The following is a 14,912-nucleotide window of genomic DNA, read 5'->3' as shown; positions in this document are numbered from 1 at the left end:
AAGTCAGGTACAAGCTCAGGCATCTCCAAGCTATCTGCCAGGGACTGCCTGTGTTTTCTGCCCCAACTCCCAGCTGGAAATAGAGCCTCTACAGGCACACAGCCAGTTCCAGAAGGGACAGTGACACTGTCTTGGCACGTACCACAGCCTCTCATCCACTCTGAGCTTGCTCACTGCACAGGGAAAGAAGAGGTTTAGCTACTCTGAATTGTACATCAGTTTGGTGTTCTGCTGGAAAGAGGAACAGAAATTGGGATCACAATACCCAATACCTTTCCAATAGCATAACTGATGTATTTACATAACCACTTTCATTGTTCTCCCACATCACCCGACCTCGAACACGTCCTGCCTTCCATTCTGCTTTTTCATACTGTTAAGTTCAAGATGGTACTTCACCCTCCTCTCCATGACTTCCCAGTTTCTTGAGTAAGCACATGCCTGTTTTGATCACTCTTGTGTCATTGCTGCATTAAAAGAGATGTCTGTGAAAAATATCTACACAGAAAAACCCAGTTAGTGATGGGAGACACATTAAAACCCAGTTAGTGATGGGAAACACCCCAAGCCCAGACACATCTGACAGGTCTGTCCGCCTGGCTGGAGGGCAGGAGGATGGCAGGGAGCACTCCATGTCATGCCACCAAGAACCTGTCCTTGTGCTTCTCATTGCTTTGCTGTCAAGATTATCTTCTGTCGCTTCTGAATGGTCTACTGAGGGCAGGCTGCCTGTACCTCGTGGCCAGGCACAGACCAAACCAGAAATCTGATCTGATCACCACTGCCACAAAGAATGGCCACCTCCTTAGCATGAACTGGGGAAGGAGATGGAGCTCAGTGTGCTGCCTTGGCCATGGCAGCAGGGCTGAGCCTGCTGCCACGCACTGTGTCTGTGGAGGTGGGTCTGCAGCTCCCTGCGGGTCCAAATGCCACGGAGGCTCATCCCGCTGCACTCATTCCCATCATTTTGTGCAATATGACCTTCACCAACCAGCCTCTCCACCTCTGCTCCTCCAGCTTCATATTCACCGGTCCCACTGAAGGTGTTTTCCACCTGGGAAGAGGCAGCACTTAATCCCTTATCCTCCAGACACTCAGAGACAGGACCTGTGCTCATCCTTCCTGCAGCTGGTGCTCCGTATCTGGAACCGCAGTCCCCAGCTCTGATTGGGATGCGGACCTTGTACTCCATTTCCCTCTCTTCCTGCTGGCACTGCCTGTTGGTTTGGATGCTACAAGTGACTGTTTAATTTCGACAGCTTTCTTGGTGCTCATCTTTCTCATGAATGCATTTCTCAAGCAGTTTGTTTCACTTCTCCCCCGAACGCACCGAGGAGCACATTTTAAGCCATGTGTTTTTGTTAACAGGGAGCTTTTCAAACACTGTGTGAAAAGCTTTTTGTTGTGTTTGGTTTTTCCTCCTCTCCCTTTTGTGTTGAAGCAGGTTGTAGTTCTTGCTGTGCTCTTGGAGTCTATAAAATGCCCATGTCCAACACGTGTCTCCGGATTTGGCGAACGCCAAACAAGAATATCTCTGAGAACCTTAAATCCCAAGCAACATCTTCCCAGTGCTGATAAAGCCTGGAACATACACAATCAGAGCACAGGCTCCCGCTGCAGAGAGAGAAACAAAAGGCTCCCATACAAACAGCCTCACATACACAGACAGTCTATCACTGTATTACTTCATACAATGGCTCAGCTGAGAAAAACTGCACTACGCCCGGAAAATACACAGCTAAAGCCAAAAAGCCAACTGGAAACTAAATTCGTTCTGAAAAGGAACAGTTGCAGCTTTTGATAGGCCAAAAAAATACAAGGATGGAGTAAAATAAAAGGAACTGGACCTTCAGAAGGGCATTTCCCACACCCACAGTGGGGTTTGTGCCCCGCAAAGGTTCGCGCAGCCCCTCGGCCGTGCTGAGCTCAGCACGGCTCCCTTTGATGGGTGGCCTGCTCTGAGATATGGGGTGCTCTTTGGCTGCCCCAGCCTTCCTCCTGCCCAAGGCAAGGAGGTGCCAGGGGCTCTGCAGCCATGTGCAGCTGGAGTGGGGCAGCAGGCAGTGCCTCAGGGATGCCCATTAAGAACAGGGAAGCTGGACACCTCTGCAGCCCTCACATCTTTGTAACAGGTCACTGCCACCCAGCCTGGCTTGCGGGATGGGATTTGTTCTCAAACCAAGTGACCACATTCTGTGGGATCACCAGGAGGGCAGGGGAGCCACCAGGCTGGAATGTGCCTCTGGGCAGCGGCTTTGGGCATCACAGTAGGCATCACATAGCCTTGTTCCTGCAGGCCTGAGGCTGAAAACAAAGAGACAAGGGCACCTCCCTTCCCATTTGGCTAAAAATACCTCCCAAACCTCGTTACTGGCAGCCTGGTGTCAGCAGGACCTGGAAACCCTGACAGAGCTGATTTCTGCTCTGCTGTCTCTGGCAATCCTTGTTCTTTCCTTCCTCAAGGGGAGAGTGCATCTCGAAATGACAGGAGGTTGTGGCTCTCCGCTATTTACAGGCAGAGCCAACACACAGAGCAGAGTCCAGGAGAGCAGCCACTGCAGAAGCACAGTCGTGCCGCTGCTCCCACCTCTGGCAGATGAGGAGCAGGAAGTTAAAGGGATCCACTGAACTGCAGCAACTTCAAAGGGTTCATTCCAACTTCAAGGAGCCCAGGATCAAATGCTGGTCATGCTGTCAGGACCAGTTGCTCTCCAACGTATCAGAGGTGAAGTACAAGTGCTGGCTTTTTGTGACTGTACTCCGGAGCAGCACACTTGAAACGCGAGGTGACTTCCTGCCGTCTCCTGCTGACGGGTTATTGTCACATCCTGGTGCTGCAGGGTGCTGGCATCAATGGTCTGCACACCACTTTGAAGCTTTGAACAGCTGCCTACGCAGCAAAGTATTTTATTAAATTGCCTGGATAGCCAGAGGACAGGAAAGCAGGAGAGATTCAACTGCACCTTCCTCCTGCACTGGTGCTGCATCAGCACGACCAACATCAACCTGCTTCTGCACTTGGCCTGCGTTAAAATGGCTGGGAAGGCTCACCCAGCTGCACTGCCACTGCTCCTGACAGCAGGGACTGCCAGAAGAGAGGGAGTGAAGGGATGGACGGAGAGAGACCAAGTGTCCCAGGGGAGCACGGGGGGACACAGGATGAGCTACCTGCCTGGGGATAGCTGGAGGGAGGACACGTATTTGAATGCATCAAGCCTGACAAGGGAAAACACACAGCAATTCCCAAGCTGCAGCAGATGCCTGGGAATCCTGTCGGCTGGGTTTTTGTGCCTGAGCACGAGGCATTGCCTAGTCTGGCACTGAGCTCACCGTAGGAGAGACTCCCATAGCAAAGTTTGGGCTCTAAGCATCTTGCTCCTGTGCAGTACTTGAATCTGCTTCTCTCTGGTTCAAGTCCCCATAGCCATCTGCACAGCAGTAGAGAGCCTCCCTCTCCTGCTTTCTTTTGGTCTGTCTGCAAACAATGCAGCAAGCTCCACGGGGAAGCAGCAGGAAGAACAAGAAAAAACAAGAATGAGAAGAGTTCTGTCTCCAAGGCCCCTTTCCTACAATTACAGGTCAGAAAATAAAATCTGTGTTCTGTAGCACTGATAGAAACAGCCAAGTGAAAAAGCACATGCACACACGTGCACACACACAGACATGGGGAGAGACCATGTTCCTGAAGGGTGTGAGCTGACAGCCACATGCTCAGAGGCCAGAAAGAAGTCAGACACATGGCCTGACTGGAGAGTCACACAAGGTGAGCAGAGGAATGCCGAGAACACATCCAACAGTCAGCACCCAGTAGTGCAAGTGGTGCAGCACTCACACTCACAGTTCCTGGCACGCCATGGCTGATTTCATCCTCATTCACCCCAAAGTCAACTTCCAGCATCCAGCTTTGTGACACAGTACTCTCTTGCTAGCTGCCAGGCATCTGTGGATGGCAGCTTTCCATGTGCAAATCCTTTTCTGAGCTTTCTAACCATCTCAGTCTCCGTTTCCATGAAGATCAGGAGATCCTCCCTCACCCCACTGTGAAACGGTGCATTACCCACAGCTGCCCTGAGCAGGCACCCAGCAACCAGTGCTGTAACTGAGCCCTCCCCAGCCTGGCCCCCCTCCACCTCACATCCCTGTCCCTCCCAGCCTCTCCCTGCAGAGCTCTCAGTGCAAAGCCACTGCTGCTCCCTGGAAGTGAGAGGCTCCACGGGCGCCTGCAGCCCCACTGGCACCTGGCACCAGAACACACATTTCAAGGAAATTTTCCACACGTTGAGGATGTTTTCTGAACACCAGATTTCCAACCCAACTGCTCGTGACTCAGGCCAGTTGGCAGAGCCAGAAGGCTGCTTTGTGCCTTAGGTAATAACAATTTAACAAGGTAACAATCTCTTTAGCCACAAATTAAATGGAAATGGGAAATGTCCTGTGCAGATAAGCTGCTGCCTGGATTATGTCCCCTGCCCAAATATAAACTCCTCTGATCTTTGATCCTGTGCACACATGCACGCACACACAGCCAGGCTGTGGCTCTGCACCTCCCAAGCCTCACCTCATTTATCATCCTTCACCACTGTCCTCCTGCCACTCCTACAGTCTGGCCTGTGTCAGGCACCACTGCAGACACCCTGCTGTCAGCAGCAAGGACACACAAGCATCCCCCAAGCCACCTTCCCTGACACTCCCTTGCCCTCACAAACCCATCACCTGTCAGCGATGTCTCTGTCACCCGCGAGGCGGCTGCGCTTGCCTGTGCACAGGCTGCCACTCACCTGCCACCTGCCTGTCCCACGAGACTCTCACACACCTGGCCACACGTGCAGTACCTGCCACCTTTACCTGCACTGTCCTGCCTCCTCCACCCCAGCCACGGCCACAACCCCCCTCCCCCAGGCCACGCGTGTCCCTCGCAGCGACCCCAGGCGCGCCGCAGGGAGGGGGATGATGCGAGGCAGGGACAGATGCGTTACCGGACAGGGTGGTTCGCTGTGTCCGGGTCGAGGGCAGTGACCACCCCCACCACAGAGCCAACGTGTGCGTCCTCCTGCACCTCCATCAGGTTGGAGGGGGGCCGGAACTCGGGGGGCTCGTCGACGTCCAGCACCGAGACCCTCACGATGGTCTGGTCCCGAAAGGTGCCCAGGTCCACGAACCGCGGGTCCACGAACTTGTTGAGGGCCTCCACCACAACAGTGTGCACTTTTTTTGACTCGTAGTCAAGAGGCTGGCACAGGGGAAGAGGGTAAGACACAGCCAGCCCAAGGAGCCCTTCTGCTGCCCCTTCCTTCACCAGAGACATCAGGGCAGCACTAGGGCCCCTAAAGCCACCTGCTCCCAGGCAGTGCCTCTGCAGGGCTTCTGCTTTGCCCTCCAGCCAGCAGCACCCACACTGAGGGGGCAGAAGGAAGGGGAAGCCCTCAGCCCACTCCCCCAGGACCCTCAACATGGTGTGGGCAGCCGAGATTCACTGGGAAGACAGCACAGCGCACACTGCACATGAGCGAGTTCTGATCATTAATCACTCCACTCTTATTTCTACAGGGGAGGAGAGCTGCATACTGTGGCCTTGGAGAACAATCATTCTTTTCTGCCTGCACCAAGTATTTGCTTGATTGTTTTTGCCACCAAAAGCAGATACAGTCAAAGTGCTGTTGGTCAGGTATAGCAATTAGGTGGGCATTTTTCTCTCCTAACAGGTGCTATCAATAACAGCTGTAAGCACTTGTCTCTGTAGCTCTACCCACGGTGTCCCCTCCATACAGCTCTCTGCTTCACTGCCACCCTCCAGCCACCCCGGGGGACTCTGGCAGGCACTGTGTGCTGCTCCTTTTCAGTCCCTCCTGCCAGACGCCACCCTGTATTTTGCCAGGTCTCTCTCTGCATCAGCAGGCACAAAAATGCAACTGCTGCTGCAGGAGCAGCACTCACAAGAGCATTTGTTTCAGCTCAAATGCAACTGCAGCAGTCCCCAAAGGAAGGGGCCCTCCCAGGGACCTGTGCCATCCCTACCCAACCAGCCCTCCTCATCTCTCACCTTCTGTACCGTGATGACAGCCTCTTGGGTATTGCTGTCTGTGGTGACTTTGAACATCTCCACCCCTTCCTCATCCTTCACTTGATACGTCATGTCCGTGTTCTCCCCGACATCGGAGTCCTCAGCCTTCACCCTCCCGATGGCAGTGCCCACGGGGGCCGTTTCCACGATGCTGAACTGATACATCTCTGGAGGAGAAATAGGTACCAGGGTCACTGCTTCCACCTGTAAACCCCCCCAGGCCAATATGGCCCTTTGCAAACCTCCCTGGGGCACCCTTGGGCTCTGAGGGCTGCCCAAACTCCACTGTGTCTACAGTCCCTCAGTGTTCCCACCAGGAGAAAAACACATATATCCCAGCCAAAAACAAGGGCTGAGGGAAGATAACTGGGAAGCACTGATGTGCTGGGTGAAGTAAGGGCTGATTTCTTCACACAGAGACTGCCCTGCAATCAGTGCTCTCTGATGCCTTGAGAGGATTCTTTTACCATTTCTGATTTCTAGGAGACACAGCCAAAGAGCTGAGCCTCCTCCAGCTGCAGCCCCTTCCCTGGCCTGCCAGGCAGGAGCTGCCAGGCTCCATAGTTGGTGTGCACTGCACAGCCCACTCCTCACAGCAGGACCGCCCCCTGCCTTGCTTCAGGAGGGTCCCAGATCCCACACACAAGCACGAGCCACAGGCCACCAGCAGCAGCTCGGCAAACAGAGCCGTGTGTCACCAGGCTGCAGTCCATGAGCAGTGTCACCGCGCCTTGCACCGGGCCAGAGCCTGCCAAGCTCTGATGCAGCAGCCAGGAGGGGCCAGGCCAGCAGCCAACAGAGAGTCCCTGCTCCAGCTCCCAGGGGACAGCAGCACAGCAGACCCGGCTGCTTTCTCCCTGTTGCTCGGAGAGGCCACAGGAAAGGGCCAGCCGTGCTGGTGCTCTCCCACCACACGGTCCTGCTTGCTCCCACAACCACCACCAGAGCAGGAGTCTTGCCTGGGGCCCTGGACAAGCTCAGTCAAGGCAGCCGCCCCTCCATCACCCTGCCAGGCAGGGACACGTTCAGACCCAGGCCAGGAGCTGTGCTTGGCTCAGCCTGCAGCTTCCATCCCACCACCCACAGGGAACCAGGACCCGGCTCCACCCCCACCAGGACTCACTCTGAGGGAAGCGCGGGGGGTTGTCGTTGACGTCGGTGACCACGATGGTGACCGTGGTGGATCCCGACAGGCCGCCCAGCTGTCCCGCCATGTCCGTGGCACGGATCACCACCTCGTAGCGGTCCTGCGTCTCACGGTCCAGGTCAGCCACGGCTGTGCGGATCACACCTGGGAACCAGCAGGACACAGCCTGAGCACGGGCAGGTCACACAGCTCTGAGGAGCCACACACGGGGTGAGGCTGGAAGGAGCCGCTGGAGATTACCTTGGGCAAGCTCCAGCTCCGAACAGGATCAGCTGGATCTCCCAGCCCCTTCCCACAGGGCAGATGCTCCAGTATTTCACCAGCCCTCGTGGCCCTTCCCTGGACTCACTCTGGTATGCCCATTAGAATCATATTTGGCCGTCCAGAGCCAGACACAGCACTTGTGTCTCACCAGTGTCAAGTAGAGGGGACTGTCACCTTCCCTGACTGCTGGGGACATGCTGCTGGTCACAGTGTCTGCTGGGTCCACTTCACAGAGGTCACATAAGTAGAAGCCAACTAAGGGAAAACAAGGGTTTTGGAGAGTAGAACAAGCCCAGGGGGTTGTCAGCCAGGCAGAAACATCCCCAAAATCCCCCTCCCCTCCAATGCCCTGGAATAGCCACAGGCCTGACCTGCTCCCAGCAAGTCTCCCCATGAAGCATGAAAGAGTTCCAACTGCTCCTTCTCCCGTGGGCTGCTGGCAGCTCCCACAGCGTTAAACCCTGGCACAGAGGAGGCTTGTGCTTCTCTCCAGGGAGGCTGGGAGCTGGATGGAAGATCTGTGGGGGCCAGAGGATTGGTGGGAGCTGGAGTCACAGGAACAAGAGGACTCAGATGCGGGGGCTGTGCTGGGGCCAGCCTCGAGGTCTGCAGGCTGAGTCACCAAACCCCTCTGGCACAGCTCTGCAGCAGCCCACGTATCCTGATCTGCTGAGCAGGAGCCAGGCTTGCTGCAGCACCCCTAACAGATGATGAGTGTCCTCTCTCTCACAGGGGCCATGGCCCAAACACGCCTCGGGGGGCCCTCCCTGTGTGTTTGGAGAACGATGGGGACAGTGCCCTTCCAAAAGTCTGTCTGCAGAAACTCCTCACTTTCAAGCGTCCCTCTAAGGAGACCAGAGGCAACAATACACATGGCTCTGTGTCAGAGAATGCACTGGAGCTTAAAAAAAAATGTATGGTGTGGCAGTACTTCTTACAAAAGTCTCTTAAAAAACAGTGTTTATAGGTCCCCGGTATTCATCTGGACTTGGGGGAACTGACCAGGACTGAAACATAAAGGGACATAAAACAAGAAACAAAAAGCAATAAACCCCCGAAAACCATGTGAATGGCAAAAGTTAGCACCTCCTATGTCACCCAGGAGGGTTTCATTTACATGGAAACAAAGCAGAAAAGAAACATTTTGAGAATGAAAGAAAGAAACGACTGTGCCCTGAGGTGGCACCAGGGGCACACAGGAGTGCCTACACGGATACAAGGTCATTAGCACCACATTCCAGTCCCATTGTGCCAGCAGCATCCCAGAACAGCTAGGAATCAGCTTTAAATCCCCTCCAGCTCAGTTTTTTAGTGTTCCCGCAGATTTAGATATTGGTTTATGTTTTTGTGATTCCTCTCTCTTCCAGCCTTTTCTGTTTAACTACCAGCTTTATCTCCTCCTGCTGTAAACTGCAAAATCCATCCCTGCTTTGTTCCACCAGGAATCCTGGCCGGTGCCCGGGGCGATGGTGGAGGGGGCTGCTGGAACGGGTCCGACCCGAAGGGAACAAGGAGCTCCTCCCTTGTGCAGTGAACAGCAGAGAACCACCCAGTTGCTCTGAGCACCTTCCAAGCCATTTGCTGAGTGCAGCAAAGCAAGCAGGGGCAGAGCACTGCAGCCCCAAGTCCCCTGGCTCCTGGGAAGCCCTCGGCGCAACCTGAGCGCAGCAGAGGGGAGAACTGGGTGAAAATGGGCTGCAAGGAGCCAAGATGTGGCTCCAGGGATGGACCCTGAGGCTTCCAGGTATCAGCCCTCCCCAGCCAGCAGGGTGCCAGTCGCCCTGTTCGGGTGCACAGCGTGACCTTGTGCACCTCCCGACAAGGGCTCACATCACAGAGTCACTGCTGCAGTGGCCCACAGGCAGTCTGAAATGCCACCGAGCTGGCAGGATGAAATTCCTCCCCCCCTTGCTCTTTACATGACATTACAGGTGCAGCAGGAGCGGGCAACACGGTTCAGGAGACATTTATCACTCCTTCCTTTCTGAAACTAGCAATTATTCCAATGATTACCATTGTTAGGATTTATTATAAAGACATAACCACCATTTAAGATCCTTGCCGTTCCTCAGCTCTCATGGATAGGCACAATTTCACTCAGCTTCCTTTCTGCCTCTGTCACTTCAAGTTCTGTAATTACCTGAACTCCTCTGCCTTCAGCCCCACAGATCAGGGAGTGGGTGTTTACCCTGCGATGGGGCCCGGGGTCTGCTCTGACCCCCTCGTTCCTCCTGGCTCTGCTCAGAGGAAGCCATCTGACAAGGAGTCCCACCCCACCTCACACAGAGGGGCCAAGGGGACACAGGAAAGGCTGGGAAGAACATGTCTCCAGGCACTTGTCCCAGCAAGGATGGAACTCTTCCCAATCCGGGCAGCAGGATCAGCCCTGCACAAGCACTGGGGGCTCAGGGACCAGCCCCAGCTGCTTCTGCTGACAGGCCTCTCCTGCCACTCCACTGTGAATACAAAACCTTATTTCTGGGCAAGCACTATCTCATTGAAATTTAAGCAATTCTGTTAATTAACGGGGTCTGAAGCATTTTATAATGAAAATGATTCATGTCAGCACAATAGTGATGAATTGGGATGAGAGGGGAAAAAAGCTCATGCATTCACCAAGGCTGTAATGACTTAACTGAGCTGCTCGTAATGATATAGCTCATAATACGCCATGCAAGATGGGAGGAAAGTGCTCAAGCACTTCCCAGAACACCTCCAAGGTCACTCGTCCCAGTGGGGAGCAAGTCCAGGCTGTTTGGCATGTGCAGAGCAGGGCAAATGGCCCCAGCCAGCTCTGGTTCTTCCAGCAGCACAAGGCAGACAAAATCCCTGCCTTTGGCAGCGGTGCAGACTGATCAGAGACTCCCTCTCTCATGGTGCCATGTGTCCCTCCATCCTGGAAAAGCAGGGGTCTGCTGCAGATGAACTGCCCTGTGCCCCAGCAGGATTGTCACTGGGAGGCTGTTCCTAATTCCATGGGCCACACCAGGCCACCACCCCAAGAGTCAGGCTAGTTTTGCCTTCTAGGCCAAGGTACCACTCACTATCTGCCTGTGGCTGTGACAAATCAGGGTCTCCACACGTGCTTCACATCAGTTCCTTGAATGTGGCACTGTGGGTACTGCCTTAAACACCCACCAGCAGCAAACCTGAATGTTCCCACCTTCCAGAGCCAGGACAGCCTCTGCTCCCAAAACCTGACCCTCAGGGACTCTGCAAAGCAGCTGCCAGGGATGCTGACAGACCTGTCCTCGGGGCACAGAGGGCAGGGGCAGGCACCTCTGCACTCAGAGCATGGAAAAGTCACTGCTATCATCTCCCAACATTCACCTTCTTTCCAACCAGAAACGCCGACAAACCTTGTCCTTCCCAGACTCTGCTAAGAGAGCAAGAACAACCTCCAGCTCAGACTCTTCTCCCCAGTTCTTGTCAGCATCTGTTAGAGCTGACTAGTGAAGATGTGTGGTGGCATACCCTCTGGTACAAGGCACATGTGGCATTCCAGCATGATCCAGATTAATCAGTATAATTACCAGGCAAGGGGACACTCACAGAATCACATAAATACCATCGAATCTGCTCCAACAGCAGACACTCTTTGAGTAATAAAAACAAAGCAGGACAAAGCACTCAGCAGGTAACTGCCTTCCAGGAATCCCATCACTGTGGGCTTTGCTCTGCTCTCAGGTACTTCTAGGTCAGATGTCCACATCCTTAGAGAGCATCTGGACAAGGGACCTTCCAGCTGAGGGCAGGAGGAGCAACGAGCCAGAAAGTCATGGAGTAACAAACATGGATCTACCCTCAGGAGGTTCCTGGTCCAAGTACAGCTCAAAGCAGGCAGATGAGATTACCCAGGGCCATGGACAGTCAGGTTTTTAGTATCTCCAGGGACGGAAGTGCCACCTTCATGGTGACAAGCCTTGTTGTCCTGCCATTTGTGTCTTTTTACTGTGCGTGACTAAGAAGAATCTGGGTCTGCCTTCTCTACCCCGTCCTACTTAGCTGGATAAAACAGGTTCATTCCTCCCAGCAGCTTGGTCAGTTAGAGCAAACCCATCTCTGCCTCAGGCCAGGAGTGGCAAGGCACCTGCCAACAGACTGCAGATTCCTCACCTGTGCCCTCACTTGCCCGCAGGGACGCAGAAATATCAATATACCTGCCAAGACACGAGTGCTGCTGAAAGCACACATCCTGGAGGAGGTCAGCTCATGCAGAAGGGATCTTAGCCCCAAGAACCAGCACTTCACCTGCCCTCCATGCACAGCCCCCACTCCTGTCCTTCAGCTCAGCACAATTTGGGAGGCAGAAACTGCAGGTGGTCTGAGCGAGGTACTGGGCACAAGGGCTCAGCAGCTTCATGGCTCTTCAGCAAATAAGGTACAGGGCTGAGATCCAGAAATGGAAACATCACGGCTTCAGCAGCAGGAGCCAAGCTAACCACAGTTACCTGGAAGGGTGCAGAACCTTTGGGGCTGAGGGATGCTGCAGCTGGGGATCTCTAACACTGCACCCTTCATAGCAGGTGGCCAAGTGGTTTTCAAACCAGTGTGCCCTGTGGCTTCCAGGGCAGCACCTACAGAGACAGAGCTACTGCCACTTCTCAGAGAGGAGCACCCAACAAGGGCTCATTCCAGGCTGGAATCAGCCTTGCCCATGCCAGCACAGAGGGAGGCACCCACAGTGAGCTCCAACAGACAGGCCAGCACACTCACCCTTCCTTTGTCCCCTCTTTTAGCAGCTAAATCCCTCATCAATTAACATTAATTCCCTTGGCACATTAGTAGATACACTCAAGATGACCAAACGTACAATTTGGTCCCAAAACACCTGAAGTTCCTGCACCAGTCTCTGAAAAGGACTGTTAACGTTCAGTCTTGCTGTGAAGAGCAATCCCCTTAAATAAATGTGATTTCTCTGCAGACTCTCATGCCCCACACTCAGAGTCCCTCATGCCTGTGCACAGCTCTGGTGGATAAAGGATGGGGATGGGGCACAGACCTGCACAACCCCCTGGGCTCACAGGAGAACACTCACATACTGATATACCTGTGTTTTCAGGCAGCGGGGACCATTTTTAACAAATTGGTAACAACAGCAGAGGAACACGTTCTGCCTGCCACCGCCACATCTCACAGACCCAACGGCTCATCAGCCCAGCTCAGCGTGCTGCATGCTCCCAGACAGAGCCTCTCCCAGCCCAGCCTCACTGCCCCAGGGCAGGGCTGTGGTCAGCCTCCAAAGGGCAAGGCTGATGGGGATGAAACAACTATTGATTGCACCCAAATAACCATCAGCTTCATCCCAGCAGGCCGGTATCTCCAGCTTGCTCTCCCGGGCATAAGAACCGCTAAGCCCTTACAGGCTCAGTTTTCAATCAGGACACAGGCTCTAGAACTTAGGAGCTGTTTTAAGCCATCACAAATGCCAGACTGCATTTCAGCTACCCTCTGAGTCCTTCTGCTTTTTCCCTGCATCCAGCAGAATGACAAGTTTTATGAATAACCTCTCCCTTCCAATAAAAACCAGGTTTCTCTGCGCCCTCCCGAACTGACAATCCCTTGATTTTGAGGAAGGCACCGAATATCATGAGGCCTACGGTATTATGTGCTGTGACTGTTCTGTGGCAGTAAATATCCCTGCAAAGGGATGAACAAGACTGCTGGAAACAGGGACACCAGGTTGTGTCCCTCCCTGGGTGTTGAGCATTTTGAGGTTCCCTCCCAAGGCTGTGGGCAGGGATCACGGGCAGCACTGAGTCTGCAGCCACAATGCCCAGGGATGAGAAAGGGCACTGCAAAGGACGTGGGAACAGACACCAGCAGGCAGGCACAGCTGCCTGCCAAGGGAGAGATTTGCCCCTATAAAGGTGAATAATCTCCAGAGGTACAGAGAGTGCAGGGTGATATAAAGCAACATGAAAACACGGCCTGCAGATTTAAGCGCACAGATTTCTCCTCTCACGGAAATGCACTGGGAGCCACACGCTCACATGCCCATCTCTGCATCATCTGAAAGATGTCAGCTTGAAAAACCTTGGTGAGGATGAGATTCCTGGAGTTGTCATAGGAGCTGGCACCAAAACCTCCTGCCCCGTGTCCCTCTGGGCAGAGCTGGGCTTGTGGCCCAGCAGCGGTGAGGGGGGCTCTGCCATCAGATTAGATCAGAGAGCCAGCACCCACCAGAGTGGCAGAAGTGGCTGTTTCCCAGTGGAAGCAGTGGGGTGTGCTCGTTCTGTGAGGGCACAGACTCCTCCAGCAGAGCAAGGCAGCCACAGCCTGGGCACTGCAGCTCACCTGCTGCAAGGACTGAAGATCAGCTGCACCCCATGTGCAGACTGAGAATGAATGAGGAAGGCAGCACAAAGCTTTCACAGGACTAATGCCTGCAGGCTCTTGCAAGAAGCCACTGGAATATTCTTACAGCTGACACAGAAAGTCTTGCCTTCACAGCTTGTGCATACAAAGCTCCTCACTAACATACCAAAAAAGCCAGCCCAGACCTTCAACACGCACAGAGGAAGTTCTTGAACCTGATTTGGGGTACACAGCACAAGTTTCAGTCTCTGAAACTTAACCCTCAAGGCATGAGACAGGCTGGTGTATATGAAAGGAAGAGAAGCTCATGTGCATCAACTGTGCTTTCTCTTCACCATCACTGAACACTGGAATCTTCCTACAGCTCAAATGCCACGGTGCTGCACACCCACTATTCCAGGGGAGCCATTTAGCTACTCATCTCCCTCCAAAAAGACACCTGAGGCACTCTGGGCTTTCAGGGCTTACTGAATGGCAGGAGTTGGCACAGCAAGGCATCCAGACAGTTTGGGTCTGCCTGTGAAAGGTCCATTGAATACGAAATCCCAGCTGAACACTACAGCTGGTGACATCCACGAACAGGAGACAAACAAAGCTACACCTGGTCCATATCCTGTCCTCAAGTGTGCAAACCACTCCTGTTCATGCCACACCTGGGCTATGAAGGAGGGTGTGAAAAGAGCTGCTTGCAAAGACAAGGAGGGAAGAAACAAGCTGAGCTGGAAGGAGCCAGGGGCTGAGGTGGTGTGCAAGGGAGCACGTGCAAGGAAAGGCAGAGAAGGAGGTCAAAACCAAATAGGGAAAACAAATTGTTCTTCATTACCATATATTATAAGAAATGTAACATGCCAGGGTTTTATGGTTCTTTTTATGGCCATTAATAACAATGGTGGCTCTGAGAGTTATGCTGCTGCTATGGTTAATTAAATCTTATGCTCAGGGCAGAAGCTGGGCCACCCCGGGCAATCAGAGCTGGATTCCCATGGGCAGCATAAAAACCTGTTCCAACACAGAGCGGGAGCAGGGCAGGATGTGCTCGGGTGGACACGGAGAAACGTCCATGTGGGCCGGCTGTGACAGAGGGGCACGAGGCCACAGGACAGGCTGCAGCCACAACCTGAG

The 14,912-nt window shown here is 53.8% G+C and overlaps 1 protein-coding gene across 3 annotated transcripts in view; it reads right to left on the bottom strand.

The window, feature by feature from the left end:
• Positions 1-14,912, bottom strand: part of CDH22 (cadherin 22) — a 74,000-nt gene that overhangs the window by 20,565 nt on the left and 38,523 nt on the right. For all 3 annotated transcript variants that reach the window (XM_050313812.1, XM_050313813.1, XM_050313814.1), the window contains exons 5-7: positions 7,185-7,352; positions 6,041-6,228; positions 4,977-5,230 (exon numbers count right to left, since the gene is read on the bottom strand). In XM_050313812.1, coding sequence (XP_050169769.1) covers positions 4,977-5,230; positions 6,041-6,228; positions 7,185-7,352 — 610 coding nt within the window. The remainder of the gene's footprint in view (positions 1-4,976; positions 5,231-6,040; positions 6,229-7,184; positions 7,353-14,912) is intronic.

The sequence above is a fragment of the Myiozetetes cayanensis genome, unplaced genomic scaffold (assembly GCF_022539395.1).
Source record: "Myiozetetes cayanensis isolate MyiCay16 unplaced genomic scaffold, myiCay2020 scf19, whole genome shotgun sequence".
NCBI lineage: Eukaryota > Metazoa > Chordata > Aves > Passeriformes > Tyrannidae > Myiozetetes > Myiozetetes cayanensis.
The sequence above is the reverse complement of the archived record's forward strand: the minus strand, read 5'-3'. Positions and strand labels throughout refer to the sequence as shown.